Consider the following 16,044-nt stretch of genomic DNA (forward strand, 5'->3'; position numbering starts at 1 on the left):
AGTGTAAAGAATAAACATGTGTTCGCTCCCAGCTGCGTTTTGGTCCGCTTCCTCGTCACCAGGCGACGAACGTTACAATAAATGACTTGCCTAGTTATATAAAGGTTAAATAAAATAGAAATGTATAGTCCATTTGTGTGTGTGAGAAGAAAATGTGAATGTGATCAAATTTGGTTTATGTTCAAAATTGGACTGGCTAGGCTGCCTATACGTTTTCAATCAACAATTATTACCTGGAATTAACCAATCAACATAATAGTGATGGCAGGTGTGAGTTATTTATTTTTACAAGGCCTACAGTTGCATAGGCCTGCATGATGCAGACATTCATAAAGCAAGCTCAGCCCTGTGAGTTCTGTTGTCTATCAGTTGTTGTCTATGTATCTGGGTAGAGGAAATCCCCCTCCTAATCTAGTCTAAATATAATTCATATGAACAAGTATAAGGTTGCTGCAGTTTGACAGGGTTTTCATCCCCCCTGGGGCCAGAAGTTTTTTCCCACAGTTTTTTTTAAACCATGTAATCTGATTAGGAAAAACTGGTCCCATCATAACCCTTATAAAACCTTTTTACAACTGAATCACTGTCATACCTTATTGGGTCCAGAGTTTTCCTGTTTAGGTTAACAGATAAGGAAAAACTCCGGCCCCAGGGAGTAAAAAAATCCCCCCCACGCTCTGGGACCTATGGTGCCACCAGTCTGCTTGCAGTTGTCAGTTATGGTCAGGTATGTGGATGATCAGGGCTTTATTCAGGAACGTTTCTTGGGCTACTATGATGTGTCAAGTGGGCAGTCTGTTTAACTTCATGGAGAAACTTGTTGTCCAAACCTACGATGGCGCAGCTGTAATGGAATGTATCTGCTATTTGTATTTACAGCTAAGTCCCCTCCTGTTCCCTGATTAAGAGGTGATGACTACTCCACTCCACTACCGTTGTCAACTTTCTCCTGACATGAACTGAAGCCACGTCTCATGTGCCTGCTCATCCACTGGCACATTGAATGTTTCCCTCCAAGCACTGTGACCTATCAATTTTCTCTCATTACTGTATGTAGAGTCAATCACATACACAATCACATTATTACACGTCAATGATTTTACTCCTTGCTTGGACTAACTCATTCTTAGCTCTTTTGTCTAACTGTTTTGTGTGTTGTGTTATTGTTTTTTGTCTTCCCAGTCAAATCCTGTCCTGCACTGGTCAAGCCTCTGAACACCTCAACTCAGGCCTCATACCCTTGTTCAATCACTGCTGTGATCCCTTTCCAACACTGTAAGTAGCCCTCTTATTCCCATTCCCCATAATATTGTACTATAAATGTCTTTATTAAACGCTTCAGGTTAAAATAATTACTCTTTCACGATTTTAGAAACACACTTTGACGTCTCTGTGCATTCCGCGCCTATACCGTGGGTCTCCCATCCTCCTCAATTTTTCAAGTCACCAGCCTCCACTGCCTCCAAACACCGGCTTCTCGGGCATTATCACTTAAATGACAAGGTCATAACCATTTCATAACATGTCATAATATCTGACACAACTTGCCTGCTATAATATGGCACATCTATTTTTACCTGTTGTGACAGGTGTAAAAACCCACAAAACCTACCACTGTAGTTATTTTATGGCCGGGGTATGACACCTACATAAGAGTGTCAAAATCTACCACTTTAGTTATTTTATGGCTGGGTATGACACCTACATAAGAGTGTCAAAACCTACCACTGTAGTTATTTTATGGCCGGGGTATGACACCTACATAAGAGTGTCAAAACCTACCACTGTAGTTATTTTATGGCCGGGGTATGACACCTACATAAGAGTTTCAAAATCTACCACTTTAGTTATTTTATGGCTGGGGTATGACACCTACATAAGAGTGTCAAAACCTACCACTGTAGTTATTTTATGGCTGGGGTATGACACCTACATAAGAGTGTCAAACCCTAGCACACAAGGCAAAACATTCCATTACACCATAGCCTACGTGTCAACAGTATGTTTATGTTGTATTTTTTATTTACCATATTAAAATATCATTGTAATTGCGTACACATTGATGTCAGACATGCACCTACCCCAATGCTCTGTTACTGATGACTGGGACGAATGCAGGAGGAGATTTCAGAAGCAGGACAAGACACCATCTTTTTGACTGATGACTGATATAAGGGCATGTTTGTGATGGGCCTATCTGGCTTATATGACTATGATGGTCATAATGCTTCTTGACAGTGTCATAAAGTGTATTTTCTTAGTCCAAGTAAAGTGACACAGTATGGTCATAATACTTCTTGACAGTGTAATAAAGTGTATTTTCTTAGTCCAAGTAAAGTGACACAGTATGGTCATAATACTTCTTGACAGTGTCATAAAGTGTATTTTCTTAGTCCAAGTAAAGTGACACAGTATGGTCATAATACTTCTTGACAGTGTAATAAAGTGTATTTTCTTAGTCCAAGTAAAGTGACACAGTATGGTGATAATGCTTCTTGACAGTGTCATAAAGTGTATTTTCTTAGTCCAAGTAAAGTGACACAGTATGGTCATAATACTTCTTGACAGTGTCATAAAGTGTATTTTCTTAGTCCAAGTAAAGTGACACAGTATGGTGATAATGCTTCCTTGACAGTGTCATAAAGTGTATTTTCTTAGTCCAAGTAAAGTGACACAGTATGGTGATAATGCTTCTTGACAGTGTCATAAAGTGTATTTTCTACAAGTTATTTAAAATATGATTAAAAAAACATGACTGTAAAGAATTCATTACAACAACAAAGGATCGTACGCTTTTAAAAAAGATTTCACCTAAAATGATATACCCAAATCTAACTGCCTGTAGCTCAAGACCTGAAGCAAGGATATGCATATTCTTGATACCAATTGAAAGGAAACACTTTGAAGTTTGTGAAAATGTGAAACTAATATAGGAGAATATAACACATTAGATATGGTTAAAGATAATACAGACCAAAAAAACATGCTTCGACAAAATGCAAGAGAAAGGCCATACTTTCAGATATGAGTCTAGGTGTAGTTTATATTTTGGCCATCAGATGGCAGCAGTGTGTGTGCAAAGTTTCAGACTGATCCAGTGCAGAATTACATTACTGCACAATATATAAATAAAGTCTAAAGTCTGCCAGGAGTTTGCCCAAATGTGCAGAATTGGTCAATTGATACATTTTCAAGAACATAACTATTGAGAACAAAATGCTATGGTAATAATTTTTTTTAGTTTACACTCCCAGGAATGTCAAACATGATGGATCATTAGCTTATACACTAACTTTCACACATCTAGATGGCCGGGGGGGGGGGGGGGGTGTGTGGAGCCAGAGACAGCAGTGGGGTCAAACTGTAGAACCCAGCTCCTACATTTGAACATAAAAATTTATTTTATCAAACAAAACTATGCCACATTTTATCTCTGGGACCCTCAGGATGACAAATCAGAGTAAGATTACATAATGTAAATACATTATTTACCTTCAGAGGTGAATGTATCAAACCAGTTGCCGTGATAAAAGTGTTTTGTTGTTGTGCACTCTCCTCAAACAATAGCATGGTATTTTTTCACTGTAATACCTACTGTTAATTGAACACTGCAGTTAGATTAACAAGAATTTAAGCTTTCTGCCCATATAAGACATGTTTATATCCCGGAAAGTTGGCTGTTGTATACAACGTCATTCTAGTCACATTAGCGCATGTTAGCACCACCGCCCCGGTTTAGGGACACCCATCCCGTGTTAAGAAACAAACTTTCAAATGAAAGGAAACTTCTTGGCAGGGATTTTTTGTTGTTGTTGAATAAATGTGTCACACCCTGATCTGTTTCACCTGTCTTTGTAATTGTCTCAACCCCCCTCCATGTGTCGCCCATCTTCCCCATTATCACCTGTGTATTTATACCTGTGTTCTCTGTTTGTCTGTTGCCAATTTGTCTTGTTTGTTCAACCAATGTTTTGTGTCTCAGCTCCTGCTTTTTCCAGTCTCTCTGTTCTCGCCCTCCTGGTTTTGATCCTTGCCTGTCTTAACTCCGAGCCCGCCTGCCTGACCACTCTGCCTGCCCCTGACCCTGCCTGTCGACCTGTACCTTTGCCCCACCTTTGGTTTACTGACCTCTGCCGACCTTGACCTGTCTATTGCCTGCCCCTGTTGGAATGTTAAACTATTGTTTATTCAACATGGTCTGAACTGGCCATGACTAACCCAGCAGACCTGGACCAGCTGCGTAACACCATCTCCTCCCAAGGAGCCTCCATTGGTAGGCACAAGGAATTGTTTCGTGGGCTGATGGAGGGGTTCCAAACGTTGGCTGAGCGCCATGACCGGGCGTTGGACATGCTGCTGGAGCAATTCTGCGGGTCGTCTGGGGCGCAGCCTGCCACGGTGGTAACCCCACCGCCCCTCAGCAACTAGGCGGTTAGCAGCGCCGCCCCATCGGCCACTCCACCTTCCCGTGAGCCCCAGTTACCTCCTCCGGAACGCTTTAATAGAGAGCTGAGCACTGGTCGGGTGTTTCTAGCTCAGTGTGCCCTCATTTCCGAGCTTCAGCCCTCCTCCTTCCCCTCGGATTGCTCCAAAATAGCCTACCTCATCATGCTGATGTCTGGAAGGGCTCTCACCTGGGCTACCGCTGTATGGGAACAGCATCCAGCCATATGCGCGAGCCTGGAGGGGTTCGTGGGAGAGGTGAGGAAGGTCTTTGATGCCCCGTTCTCCGGGAGAGAAGCTGCCCGGAAGCTAATCCAGCTCCGGCAGGATGCTTGCACTGTGGCTGACTATGCAGTGGATTTCCGTACATTGGCAGCGGAGAGTGAGTGGAACCCGGAAGCACTGTTTGACATGTTCCTGTACGGTGTCTCTGAGGAGGGTAAGAATGAGCTTGCGGCTCAAGATTTACCTACAGATTTTGACTCCCTCATCGCTTTGACCATCCGCATCGATGGGCGATTGTGGGAACGACGGATGGAGAGGAAATTCGATTTCACTCGCACGTCCAGGGATTCCACCTCACCTCCGAGTCATCCCGGAAGTCCCCAACGGTCCTGTGGCCGAGAGCACCCAAGATTTGGCTCCAGCGACACAACCCACTCATCAACTGGTCTACAGGTGATATCATGGGCTGGAGTCCGTTCTGCCACACCCATTGTCTGAAGTCGGCGCAACCTGCCCCGGGACTTTTCCTGGGTCCTTAGGGGTGGTTCCTGATCTCTCCGCCAGCAGCCACTACGAATATCTGGTCATGCCCTTTGGCCTCACCAACGCCCCTGCCGTGTTCCAGGCTCTGGTGAATGATGTTCTCTGTGACATGCTGAACCGGTTCGTCTTCGTCTACATTGATGACATCCTCGTCTTCTCCCGCTCACCCCAAGAACACGTACTCCATATCCGGCAGGTTCTCCAGCGCCTTCTGATCTCGAGAAGGTGAAAGCGGTGGTGGATTGGCCTCAGCCTACTTCCAGGGTGCAGCTGCAATGCTTCCTGGGGTTCGCCAACTTTTATCGCTGCTTTATCTGGGGTTACAGCACCCTGGCCTCCCCCCTGTCTGCCCTCACCTCTACCAAGGTTCCATTCACGTGGTCCACGGCCGTGGACCAGGCGTTCCGGGACCTTAAACACCGCTTCACCGCGGCTCCGATCCTGGTTCATCTGGACCCTTCCCATCAGTTTGTGGTGGAGGCCGACGCTTCGGATGTCGAAGTGGGGGCTGTTCTGTCCCAACGTTCTGCCCTGGACCTTAAGCTGCATCCCTGTGCCTTGTTCTTCCACCACCTCACCACCATGGAGAGGAATTACGATGTGGGGAATCGGGAGCTTCTCGCGGTAAAGATGGCATTGGAGGAATGGAGGCACTGGCTCGAAGGAGCGGAACATCTGTTCATTGTGTGGCCTGACCACAAAAACCGCCAAGCGCCTCAACTCCAGGCAGGCAAGATGGGCCCTGCTGTTTACCCGGTTCAACTTTTCCCTCTCCTACCGGGCAGGGTCCAAGAACGTAAAGCCGGATGCCCTGTCTCGCCGCAATAACCCCATGGCTACCACCCCAGAGCCCGAGACCACCCTTCCCACCTCGTGCCTGGCGATGGCACTCAGCTGGGGTATCGGGAAACAGGTCCGGGAGGCACAGCAGTCCCAGCTGAACACTGGGGGGGGCCCGGATAACCGGATATTCATGCATGATGCTGTCCGCTCCGCTGTACTGGAGTGGGCCCATTCCTCCAGGCTTGCCTGCCACCCGGGCTCCCGGCGGACCCTGGCCTTCGTGCGACAACGCTTTTGGTGGCCCACCATGGTTCCGGAGTCACCGCCTTTGTCGCTGCCTGCATGATCTGTGCACGGAACAAGACACCTCAACAAACTGTAATGGTCCAGGTTACAAAGTGGCTCAGTGACTCGTGTTTGCATCTCAATGTGAAAAAAACAGTTTGCATGTTCTTCACAAAGAGGGCAACAGATGCTACTGAGCCAGATGTCTATGTGTCAGGGGAGAAGGTCCAGGTGGTATCTGATTTTAAGTACCTTGGAATCATACTTGATTCCAACCACTCTTTTAAAAAGCATGTGAAAAAGGTAATTCAAATAACCAAATTCAACCTAGCTAATTTCCGATTTATACGAAATTGTTTGACCACAGAGGTAGCAAGACTGTACTTCAAATCGATGATACTCCCCCACTTAACATACTGCTTGACTAGTTGGACCCAAGCTTGCTATACAACATTAAAACCTATTCAGTCTGTCTACAAACAGGCTCTCAAAGTGCTCGATAGGAAGCCCAATAGCCATCATCACTGTTACATCCTTAGAAAGCATGAGCTCCTGAGTTGGGAAAATCTGGTGCAATACACCGACGCATGTCTTGTATTCAAGATCCTAAATGGCCTAGCTCCCCCTCCACTCAGTATTTTTGTTAAACAGAAAATCCAAACATATGGCAGCAGATCCACAAGGTCTGCCATGAGAGGTGACTGTATAGTTCCCTTAAGGAAAAGCACCTTTAGTAAATCCGCTTTCTCTGTGAGAGCGTCCCATGTCTGGAATACACTGCCATCAGACACACATAACTGCACCACATATCACACTTTCACAAAATGCATGAAGACATGGCTAAAGGTCAATCAGATTTGTGAACATAATCCCTAGCTGTGTATTGCTGCTTTCCATGTTGTCTGTTGTCTGTAGCTTGTGAGGTGTGGAAACACTTTGTTGTTTTTATGGATTTTGTCTTGTTGCTTTTTGTTCTATGTTGCTCTGTCTGTATGCTACATCTTGCTTGTCCTATGTTGCTCTGTCTGTATGCTATGTCTTGCTTGTCCTATGTTACTCTGCGTGTGCTCACTGTTCTATGATTGTCTATATTGTAATTGTTTTTAATAACCTGCCCAGGGACTGCGGTTGAAAATTAGCCGGCTGGCTAAAACCGGCACTTTTACTGAAACGTTGATTAATGTACACTGTCCCTGTAAAAATAAAATAAACTCAAACCAAACTCAAACTCCGGCTGGCCTCCTCCAACCTCTGCCCGTCCCTCATCGCCCCTGGTCTCACATCTCCCTGGACTTTGTCACGGTTCTCCCCCGTCTGATGGCAACACTGCCATCCTGACTGTGGTGGCTCGCTTTTCCAAGGCCGCCCACTTCATTCCTCTCCCCAAGTTACCCTCTGCCAAGGAGACGGCCCAGCCCATGGTGCAGCACGTCTTCCGGATCCATGGACTGCCTGTGGACATGGTCTCCGACCGTGGCCCTCAGGTCTCGTCCCGGTTCTGGAAGGCATCTGCACCCTCATTGGGTCATCGGCCAGCCTGTCCTCCGGATTCCACCCCCAGTCTAACGGCCAGTCGGAGCAAGCCAACCAAGACCTCGAGACCACCCTGCGCTGCCTGGTGTCCGCCAACCCCACCACCTGAAGCCAGCAGCTGGGGTGGATGGAATACGCGGTCTGCATCTGGGTCTTACCTTCATACCTGATAAAATGTGGGTTTTGACCCTCTTATGTAGGTGTCATGACCAGCCATAAAATAACGCAATATATGTCACAACAGGTGTATATATATATATATATATATGGGTCATGACAGTGTTATGACCATGTTATGACAAGTTGTCAGATGTTATGACAATTTATGACATGTTATGACCGTGTCATAATGTGTGATGACACTGGGTGTCAAAGTGTTACCACTTCCTGTGTTAAATTAATTAATATATTTGTTCTCTTCTATCATAACTATATGACCTTGTGTTATAAAAATATAAGGAAATATAGCTGACCTACTAAAATGTCTTTCCCTTTGTATAGTGTCTCAATTTGCCCAAGGTTATAGGTCATATGCCATATAAAAAAAGTTGACCTTTTATTAAAGGAGAAGTTTACTCAACATCCAGAACTCCCAAGTGATTCCATACATTGAAACTGGTTCAGTGGAGTTTGCCCTCTAACCCTCGCTCTCCCTGTAGTGCTGTACTGAAACTGCTGCAAAAATGGGTTTACGTTGCTGGATGCAGGCCCCGCTCTGCTCCGTTGCCAGTGAATTCATGATTCACAAATCCGCGAAGTGTGGACATATTGGTTGTTTTATTGAAAGAGCCTGTCCGAATGAGTTATTTTTGTCTATCGGGTTTGAGTCAGGAAATGTGTACATTCCCACCTAAAACATAGCAGGGTCTCCACCACGAGGGCAGTTGTTACCCATCTCCACTGCTGTGACAGTTGGCTACATAAAATAATGATATAAAATCATCTCAAATGTTTTAGGTGGAAAAGTACAGACTTCTTGACTCAAAACCGATAGTACGTTTGACAAAAATAGCTCATTTGGACAGCACTACAGGAAGGGTGAGGGCAAACCCCACTGAACTCATTTTAGTGGTGAAGCTCTTTGTACTTTAACAATCTACATCTGGGCCCGGTTTTCCAAAAGCATCTTAAGGCTAAGTTCATTGTTAGAACCATATGGTTCCAGTGGCGATTTTAGCATGTAAATCTTGTTGGGGCAAAAAAAATAAAAAATTGTGGGATGCATGCCAGTAAAGCCACTACACAACACTAAACAATACATTAATTGCACTATAACGGTGACAAATGTTGCCCACAAACACAAAGGGCCTACATAAAGCTGTCCCAAAGCAGAGACCCAACACCTTACCACTGCTACAGTTCATTCAGCCTAATTTACTGCCCTTTAAAAAAACATAGCTGATATGGCTGACTTGCTTAAACAACAATTGAGATGTACAAATTATGGCATAAGGGGACGACAAGCGGATAAGAGGCAATCCGTAATTTCAATTAAGACATTAATGAGGTAGCTAGGGCTAACGTAGTCAACATTATTACTTGCTTAGGACTTTTGAAATGTACAGCGACAGAATTCAGAACATGGGCCATTCTTACAGTGTTCTCCTTGTACACCAAGTCAGAACCATAGGATAAATAAAGGGGCATATAAGCAGACAGTGAAAGCTCTTACAATATTCGATGATTACATTTCTCTAAAACAGGTTATAGGCTATGTGCACCACCAAGTCAGAACAGTAGGCGAAATCAAAAGGTGAAAATAGACCAAATTATTAGGGTGAGGCACATGGGCTACTAACAGCTTACTACACAACATACATTTAGTATTACTTTCTTAGCTGCAGTATACACATCTCCCTGGCATATTGCATAATTTACGCAGCAGCATACAAGACATTTTTGGACTCAGCTTGTTGTGCTGTGCTCACTTGAACAGTGGGCAAATAGTGGGCCCATTTTGTCATCAAACTTTGTCATCAAAGTCTGGCATTCTCTGGATTTATGGTGCTTTCAAGACAACTGGAAACTCAGAAAAAAAGGTTGAATCATGATAATGTCAGTGATCTTCAGGTCGTAGCTCTAGAAAGAGGCCCGAGTTCCCGATTTACAATTCCGAGTTGGATGAAAGTTCAAAACTTATTTTCCCAGTCGGAGCTCATTTTTCCCAAGTTCCCAGTTGTCTTGAACTCACTAAAGTCAGATTTTGCCGTTCCAAGTTAACAGTGGTTTTGAGTGAGGCACAAATCATGCTTCATTGATAGGATGGCCAATGTTGAATGTGTATAATTGTAAACTAGGAAAAGAGACCCTTAATCTTAGATTTGGGACCACACAGTCACTCCACTGAATAGCAGGCTATTGATTGCTTTGCAATGCTTGCAGTTAGGCACTGATTCCTTCCAAACCACTCATTGTTGAATTTGCGATTTCCAACTTGTTGTGTAACGTTTATGTCAAATGGCCGATGAGCACTGATATGTTTTATCTGTAATTTTCCTTCATTATTTCTCTTCATATGACAAGGATTAAAAAGGATTTGCCAGTAGATTGTCGACTTGATTCATGAAGATGATTGCTAGCTAAGATTTTGAAAGTATGATGTTGACACGATCAGTCCAATCAAAGCTACTATTGATATAACGTGATTTAAAGTCATTTTATCTGTGGCCAATGATCTTGAGCCTTCTTGGATGGGCACTTCTAATGTTACTGTATAGCAGCACCCAAGGGGCTTGAGTTTTCGAGCTCTACCCTTAGACTTGGCGGTGACGTAGTGTCCCCATGAGTGACAGAGCACTGAGCCAATCACTGCGCAACGCTCTGTATTTTCTGCTGACTTGCCCCACCACCACAGAAAGCACTGAGCTAGGCTGAAACACCTGCATTTTGGAGCTGCATTACTCAAGAAAGCAAAAAAATGCGCCGTTATTATTATATTTTTTCTTTACATTATTTGCAAACTGATATGTGACACGTATTAATGCCAAAATAACATGAAAAACAGGCATTTTTTTGCTACAAATGTGGGCTCACAGCCCCACCTTCTCTAAATGACAGCTCACCACTGTATGGTTCTAAGATGAACTTAGCCTTAAGATGTTTTTGAGAAACCAGGCCCTGTACAAGAGATTCTGTGGGACAGTACGCCATGACGTTATGTCCTCATCATGACTGTCCAAGCACTCAAGATGTAGACAGTATGATAGACAAAGGTGGACAAAAATAAAGTAGATTTAAACAGCCAAGTTTGTTCATCAATCACTCTTTATTTGTCACACGTTATAAATTAGACAACTTCACTCTTCATCTCTCATCTTATCCCTTATCTATATTAATTTGTGAATTAATTCCCAGCATGGTCATGCTTAAAGGCAAATGGATTAATCTAATGTAATCTAAGGAAAGTTAAGAAACATCTGTAGTCCTTCATCATTAAAACAAGATAGAGCAATGTAAACAGTGATTAAAATGTGTGATCTGAACTTAACATTTGAAAATGCTTTAGCATGATTAGAAAACATTTTGTAGGAAAACTTGGTACTTTTCCATCATGATATAAAACAGAAAATATTTAGTAATTTTGAACCTTGTGATAATCTCTGTGTAAACAGTGCATTACATCCTGTCCTAAAATATGCTCTGGATAAAAAAATGGCATTTATTTTTCTGAGGAATGTTGGGTGTGTGGTGGGAAGCTTCACAATAGCTTTGTATTGTAAGAAGAAGAGTTCTGACGGCTTGAATGTTTCTACTGTTCAATCAGAAGGTCTAAAGGTCCTTAACAATCACAGTGCTGTAAGTTATTTTATTTATGGTCCTCTCTGGGTACTGTAAAAAAAATCTGGAATCACAAATTACTATCTTGTTCCCGAACAGATAAAACAGTTTGCAGATAAAAGTTCACATCATGCCATGGCCACGCATTATTTGTAGAGGAAGTGGTGGTGTAGTCTATAAAGATTCTAGACTCTGTTCTGCAGCAGGGTCTTCCTTGTGGCATCAGTGTTGTTTGGTCCTGTGGTCAGGTTTGTATTTGAGAAGCAGGCCGAGAGAGGCAAAGCCAAACAGCACCGTCTGGACAAACCAGAGGCAACGTGTCATTGTGCCGTCCACCCCTTTGTCACTGTGAAGAGAGTGACACACACACACAGACAGGCAGCAGTTTAGTCTCAGGTTCAGTGTCAGTGACTACAACACAATGGCCCTTAAGGTATTGAGTAGAGTCCAAATTGGCAAATATAAAGAGAGGAGACAGAAGGCTGTGCATAGTAAGATCTTAAATGTAACTAGATATGCAGTTATACCATGCCCCCTTCTGGCCAAAACAAAACATGTGGGATGGTGCACTAGAAGAATCACAATAAAACTATTGTATTCTGTACAGTCAACAGTATCTCTATGACTCCCACTTCTTCAATTCTCTTTGACCTTTGGGAAACATGAGTCAAAACATAGGCTTAAACACCTTAAGAGTCGATTAGCTCCCCGTGTGTTTATGCTAGAGACACCAATTCTTGTAAAGGCTGTAGCTCAATCCCCTCTTTCTGCCGATATAAGGCTTGTGCCTATTCCATAACATGGGGCTTATGAAAGTGGCCTTTTTCTACACACGAGAGGATCCGGATGAGAAAATTGTCACGAAATCATCTGTAAAACCCGAACCATGTGAGCTAAGTAACTAATATGCCAAAACGGAAGACTTTCACAAACACGACAGTGTTTTGGTTCTACGACATCCACAAGCTTCACGGCAGTCGTCTGAACTCTGTCGCGGACATCCTTATTTCGAAGAGGTCTTTTCACAAAACCGACTACAAACGAATATGTCCCCAATAGCGAAAGGGGAGACTCTCCCAAACAAGAAGGTGCCAGATGTTCTGCTCTATGACGCACACAAACTTCAGGGGAATCGTCTGAAGGTTAACCCAGTAACGGGCTGTAAAAATTGCTAAAAGTGCGTAGGGGGTAAAATGTGCCAAAAATAATGTCACCAAACATGGGTCAAAAAAATAAAAATATATATATTTTTGAACTTTTGGTTTTGCCATTTATCAATGTGTTATTCAATATGTTGGGCTATAGCAGTAAAGGCCAAATTCAATGTATTATCAAATATTTGTTTAATAACGACAAGGGTCCTACAATTCTAAATTAAAATGGCTAAATTATACATTTTATGACCATCTTAAAACAATTACATATGTAAGCTTAGTGGATATTGCGATCTAAATGATTACACCTACAGGGGTTTTAAAGTAGGTGTGATAGCATGTCACTAGAGGGAGCCAGATAGAAAGCAGAACAATAGCACTCCTTAGAGGAGACATGGATATATGAACATCCATCTTACCTGCAGACCTTCATGGCAACAAGGGCTTCTGCCACATGGATGACCCAGGTTGCCCACCATCTGAAACACAGAGCAACACCCAAAATTCAGAATGAGGATGTTTCTAGTCAATGTCTAACAGCTTTCTTTAAAAACAGTCTTACATTTTTTTCAGGCAAGTGACCAATAATTTTATGACTTCCTCTAGCTACAGTGTAATGGTCCCACACCACAGCAATTGATTAGAGATTCAAAAACAGAAAACACATTGGTTTTGTGCGGATATAAAATGTGTGAGTGTTTCTTTGATATTTCATAAGCGGTCATGTATGTGATTGATGAGTGGAAGTGTTACACTGTTTGAAAATGTTGTGAAAATGGTGGGACACAGTGGATTATGCAGACTGACCAAGCCTCTGTATTCTGTGTGTACTTGGCACATCATTCGAAATCTCATTTACAGCGATATGGTGTGCTGGCAAACCTACCCAGTGCAGTAATTATTCCTTGTTCATTTGCATGCTAAATCTAAAATGATTGGTTATTACAGAGTTAGGCCTAACAACTGTAGCAGTTGCATGTGCTTTACATTGTAACTGCAGTTTCATTCAGCATTTCTTTCAATTTCACATTGACTATCCTCATTCTGACTATAAACTTGTTTGGCCAACATTTTGACGAATACTACTTGATGACAGAATCTTGTAAACATTATCATGGAGAAACACTAACTTACCCTTTGTACATGAGAGAATGGTAATTGTCCACCAGGTATCTGGACAGGGTACCAAGTGGACCCAGGTTGTCATAGGGGACCTGCTGTGGCCAGAACACTGTCCACTGAAACACAGAACAGAGACGCGGCCAGACAGTCAGTTCATGGAATACACATAGTTTTCACTAAATACCATGTTATATAAACAGTGCCAAGTACACATGAATTGCTTCCACAACTTTTGACAACATTAATTAGGTACACATGTCCCCCATCCAAGTAATTTTCTAATATAGTCACATGGTCACTGTAACATTGAGTTTTTAATATTATGTCCACCTCTGACAGGTTGCAACATGCTTAACAAAAAGACTATTCAGGCCAATACATTCCAGAGGGCTTCCAGCTTGTGCAGAGGCCATTGTGCACTAACTCTCCACTTTTGGCTCATCATTGTTCGGATATAGCCAAACTCATTTAGCTTCGCTGACAGTCCTAGCAAGCAGTTGTCACTGGGGTTCCCGTGTTGGCACACACATCCTGACATTAGTATGACCTCTGATTTACATGACTGAGGAAGGCAACGCATACGATAGATGTGGTGGGGAAATGATGTGTCAATGAGGGGATATTATTTAGCCAGAATGGAACTAAACTACTAAGACATATATTTTTTTTTGGCACCCAAATGATCTTTTCACGCCTGCTATGTTAAGTTAAACTCACCCTTTCCCCACATTCCAAACATAATGCGTTATCTATAGGGTTATCTATGGCTGATAAATAGACCTGGTTAGATAGCCTTTGACATTTCTCTAACGTTACAATATCATGGAATTCTTTCGATCCTTTCCATTCCGCAGCGCAGGTACATTCTTCCACTCCCCCCACCCCCACACCACAAGTAACTGCAATAATAGATAGCTTAAAAGTCGGTAATTACAACGGCAACTATACAATATATATATTTTTTCAATTAATTACACATTTTCAAATGAATTGTATTTGCCGGGATCTTACAGCTGGAATAATTCATATTTAACTCGCAGGGTTGATGACCTGGATACACTTTCATTGCAAGCGCAACATCCAGGCTAACTTCATAAGCTAAATACGGTACTACTTCGTCATGGACTTCACGGGAATTGGATAATAAACAACAAAAAACAAATGTCTGAATAAAAGACAAAGTTGGCCGAGTAAAATTGAGATCCACCCGGAGTCCATTCGTGGTGACGCCTTGGCTATGTTTTCGGCACGGTGGCTGTGGCACAGTCAACTCAACAATTTGCTTTATAATTGCGGTGGTATTGCTTCAAATCCATCCACGTTTTGTGGCTTTGACTTACTGTGAAGTATCCCAGCGAAAGCGCCACTGTAGTTATCCAAAAAATACTGGTTCTTCTAAAATAATGACACCCATCGCTTTTGGCCATGGTGGCGTTTTTAACTTGTCCCGCTCTCAAATGAACACGTGCAACAAAAACAGTGGAACGCTTTTGTACCGAGACTGCTGTCTCCGAATGGGATTAGAGTAGCGTGCTGTCCATCTTTCTTTATCAGTCATATGATATCCAAGGTTCAATATTGATTTGAGACAAGTGCTATTTTATTTCGAAATAGGAATAGCCTTGACTAAAATAAAGAGAAAAGTTAAAAGTGCAGGCATTGTATGTGTGCATGTATTTTTGATTTGTTATACATTTACAACTTTGAATAGAATAGACGAAAATCATTGGCAAGTAAATGTATTTGCCAATGATTTTCGTCTATTTTATTCAAAGTTATAGGATTAAAGCTCAGTAAAAGTGGGACATTATCCATCAAAGTGGCTAAAGGTGGTAGACTAGATCTAAACTATTGGATCTACAGTAAGATGGTCATGGGACCTAAGGTATTTACAATCTGATCCTCATAGTGTAGCTATCTCTATCTGCATGACAATAACGAATCAATCACTTTTTGGTAATTTCACCATTAGTCAAATGGAAAATTGGTCAAACTAGTTATCATACATGCTTAGTCTGCTTAGTTAAGAACATACATGCTTAGTTAAGAACATACATTTAATTTAAATGTACTATATGACCATTAAAAATAGAGCTACATGACTCACTGATCATTGCATGTAAAACTGTGTGTCGGAAGTATTTATGTCCTGAGCAAATGCAAATGTTATAGGCTATGT

General features: G+C 42.5%; 1 protein-coding gene across 1 annotated transcript; it reads right to left on the minus strand.

Annotated features, from left to right (window-relative positions):
• Window positions 1-11,058: 11,058 nt before the first annotated feature.
• Window positions 11,059-15,387, minus strand: tmem254 (transmembrane protein 254). The gene is made up of 4 exons (XM_029698112.1): window positions 15,206-15,387; window positions 13,878-13,981; window positions 13,163-13,222; window positions 11,059-11,935 (listed from the first exon to the last, which is right to left on the minus strand). Exons 1-4 carry the CDS (start codon window positions 15,290-15,292, stop codon window positions 11,812-11,814), a joined length of 375 nt encoding a protein of 124 aa, XP_029553972.1. The 5' UTR covers window positions 15,293-15,387; the 3' UTR covers window positions 11,059-11,811.
• Window positions 15,388-16,044: the final 657 nt, after the last annotated feature.

Source organism: Salmo trutta, chromosome 18, assembly GCF_901001165.1.
Source record: "Salmo trutta chromosome 18, fSalTru1.1, whole genome shotgun sequence".
Classification (NCBI taxonomy): domain Eukaryota; kingdom Metazoa; phylum Chordata; class Actinopteri; order Salmoniformes; family Salmonidae; genus Salmo; species Salmo trutta.

What these genes read in the sequence shown, in the direction of transcription:
- tmem254 (XM_029698112.1), bottom strand. Translation starts at nt 15,292, where the DNA reads ATGGCCAAAAGCGATGGGTGTCATTATTTTAGAAGAACCAGTATTTTT. An exon ending in CATTCTCTCATGTACAAAGG is followed by an intron (nt 13,223 to 13,877) that starts GTAAGTTAGTGT and finishes TCTGTGTTTCAG; the next exon opens with ATGGTGGGCAACCTGGGTCA. An exon ending in GTTGCCATGAAGGTCTGCAG is followed by an intron (nt 11,936 to 13,162) that starts GTAAGATGGATG and finishes CTCTCTTCACAG; the next exon opens with TGACAAAGGGGTGGACGGCA.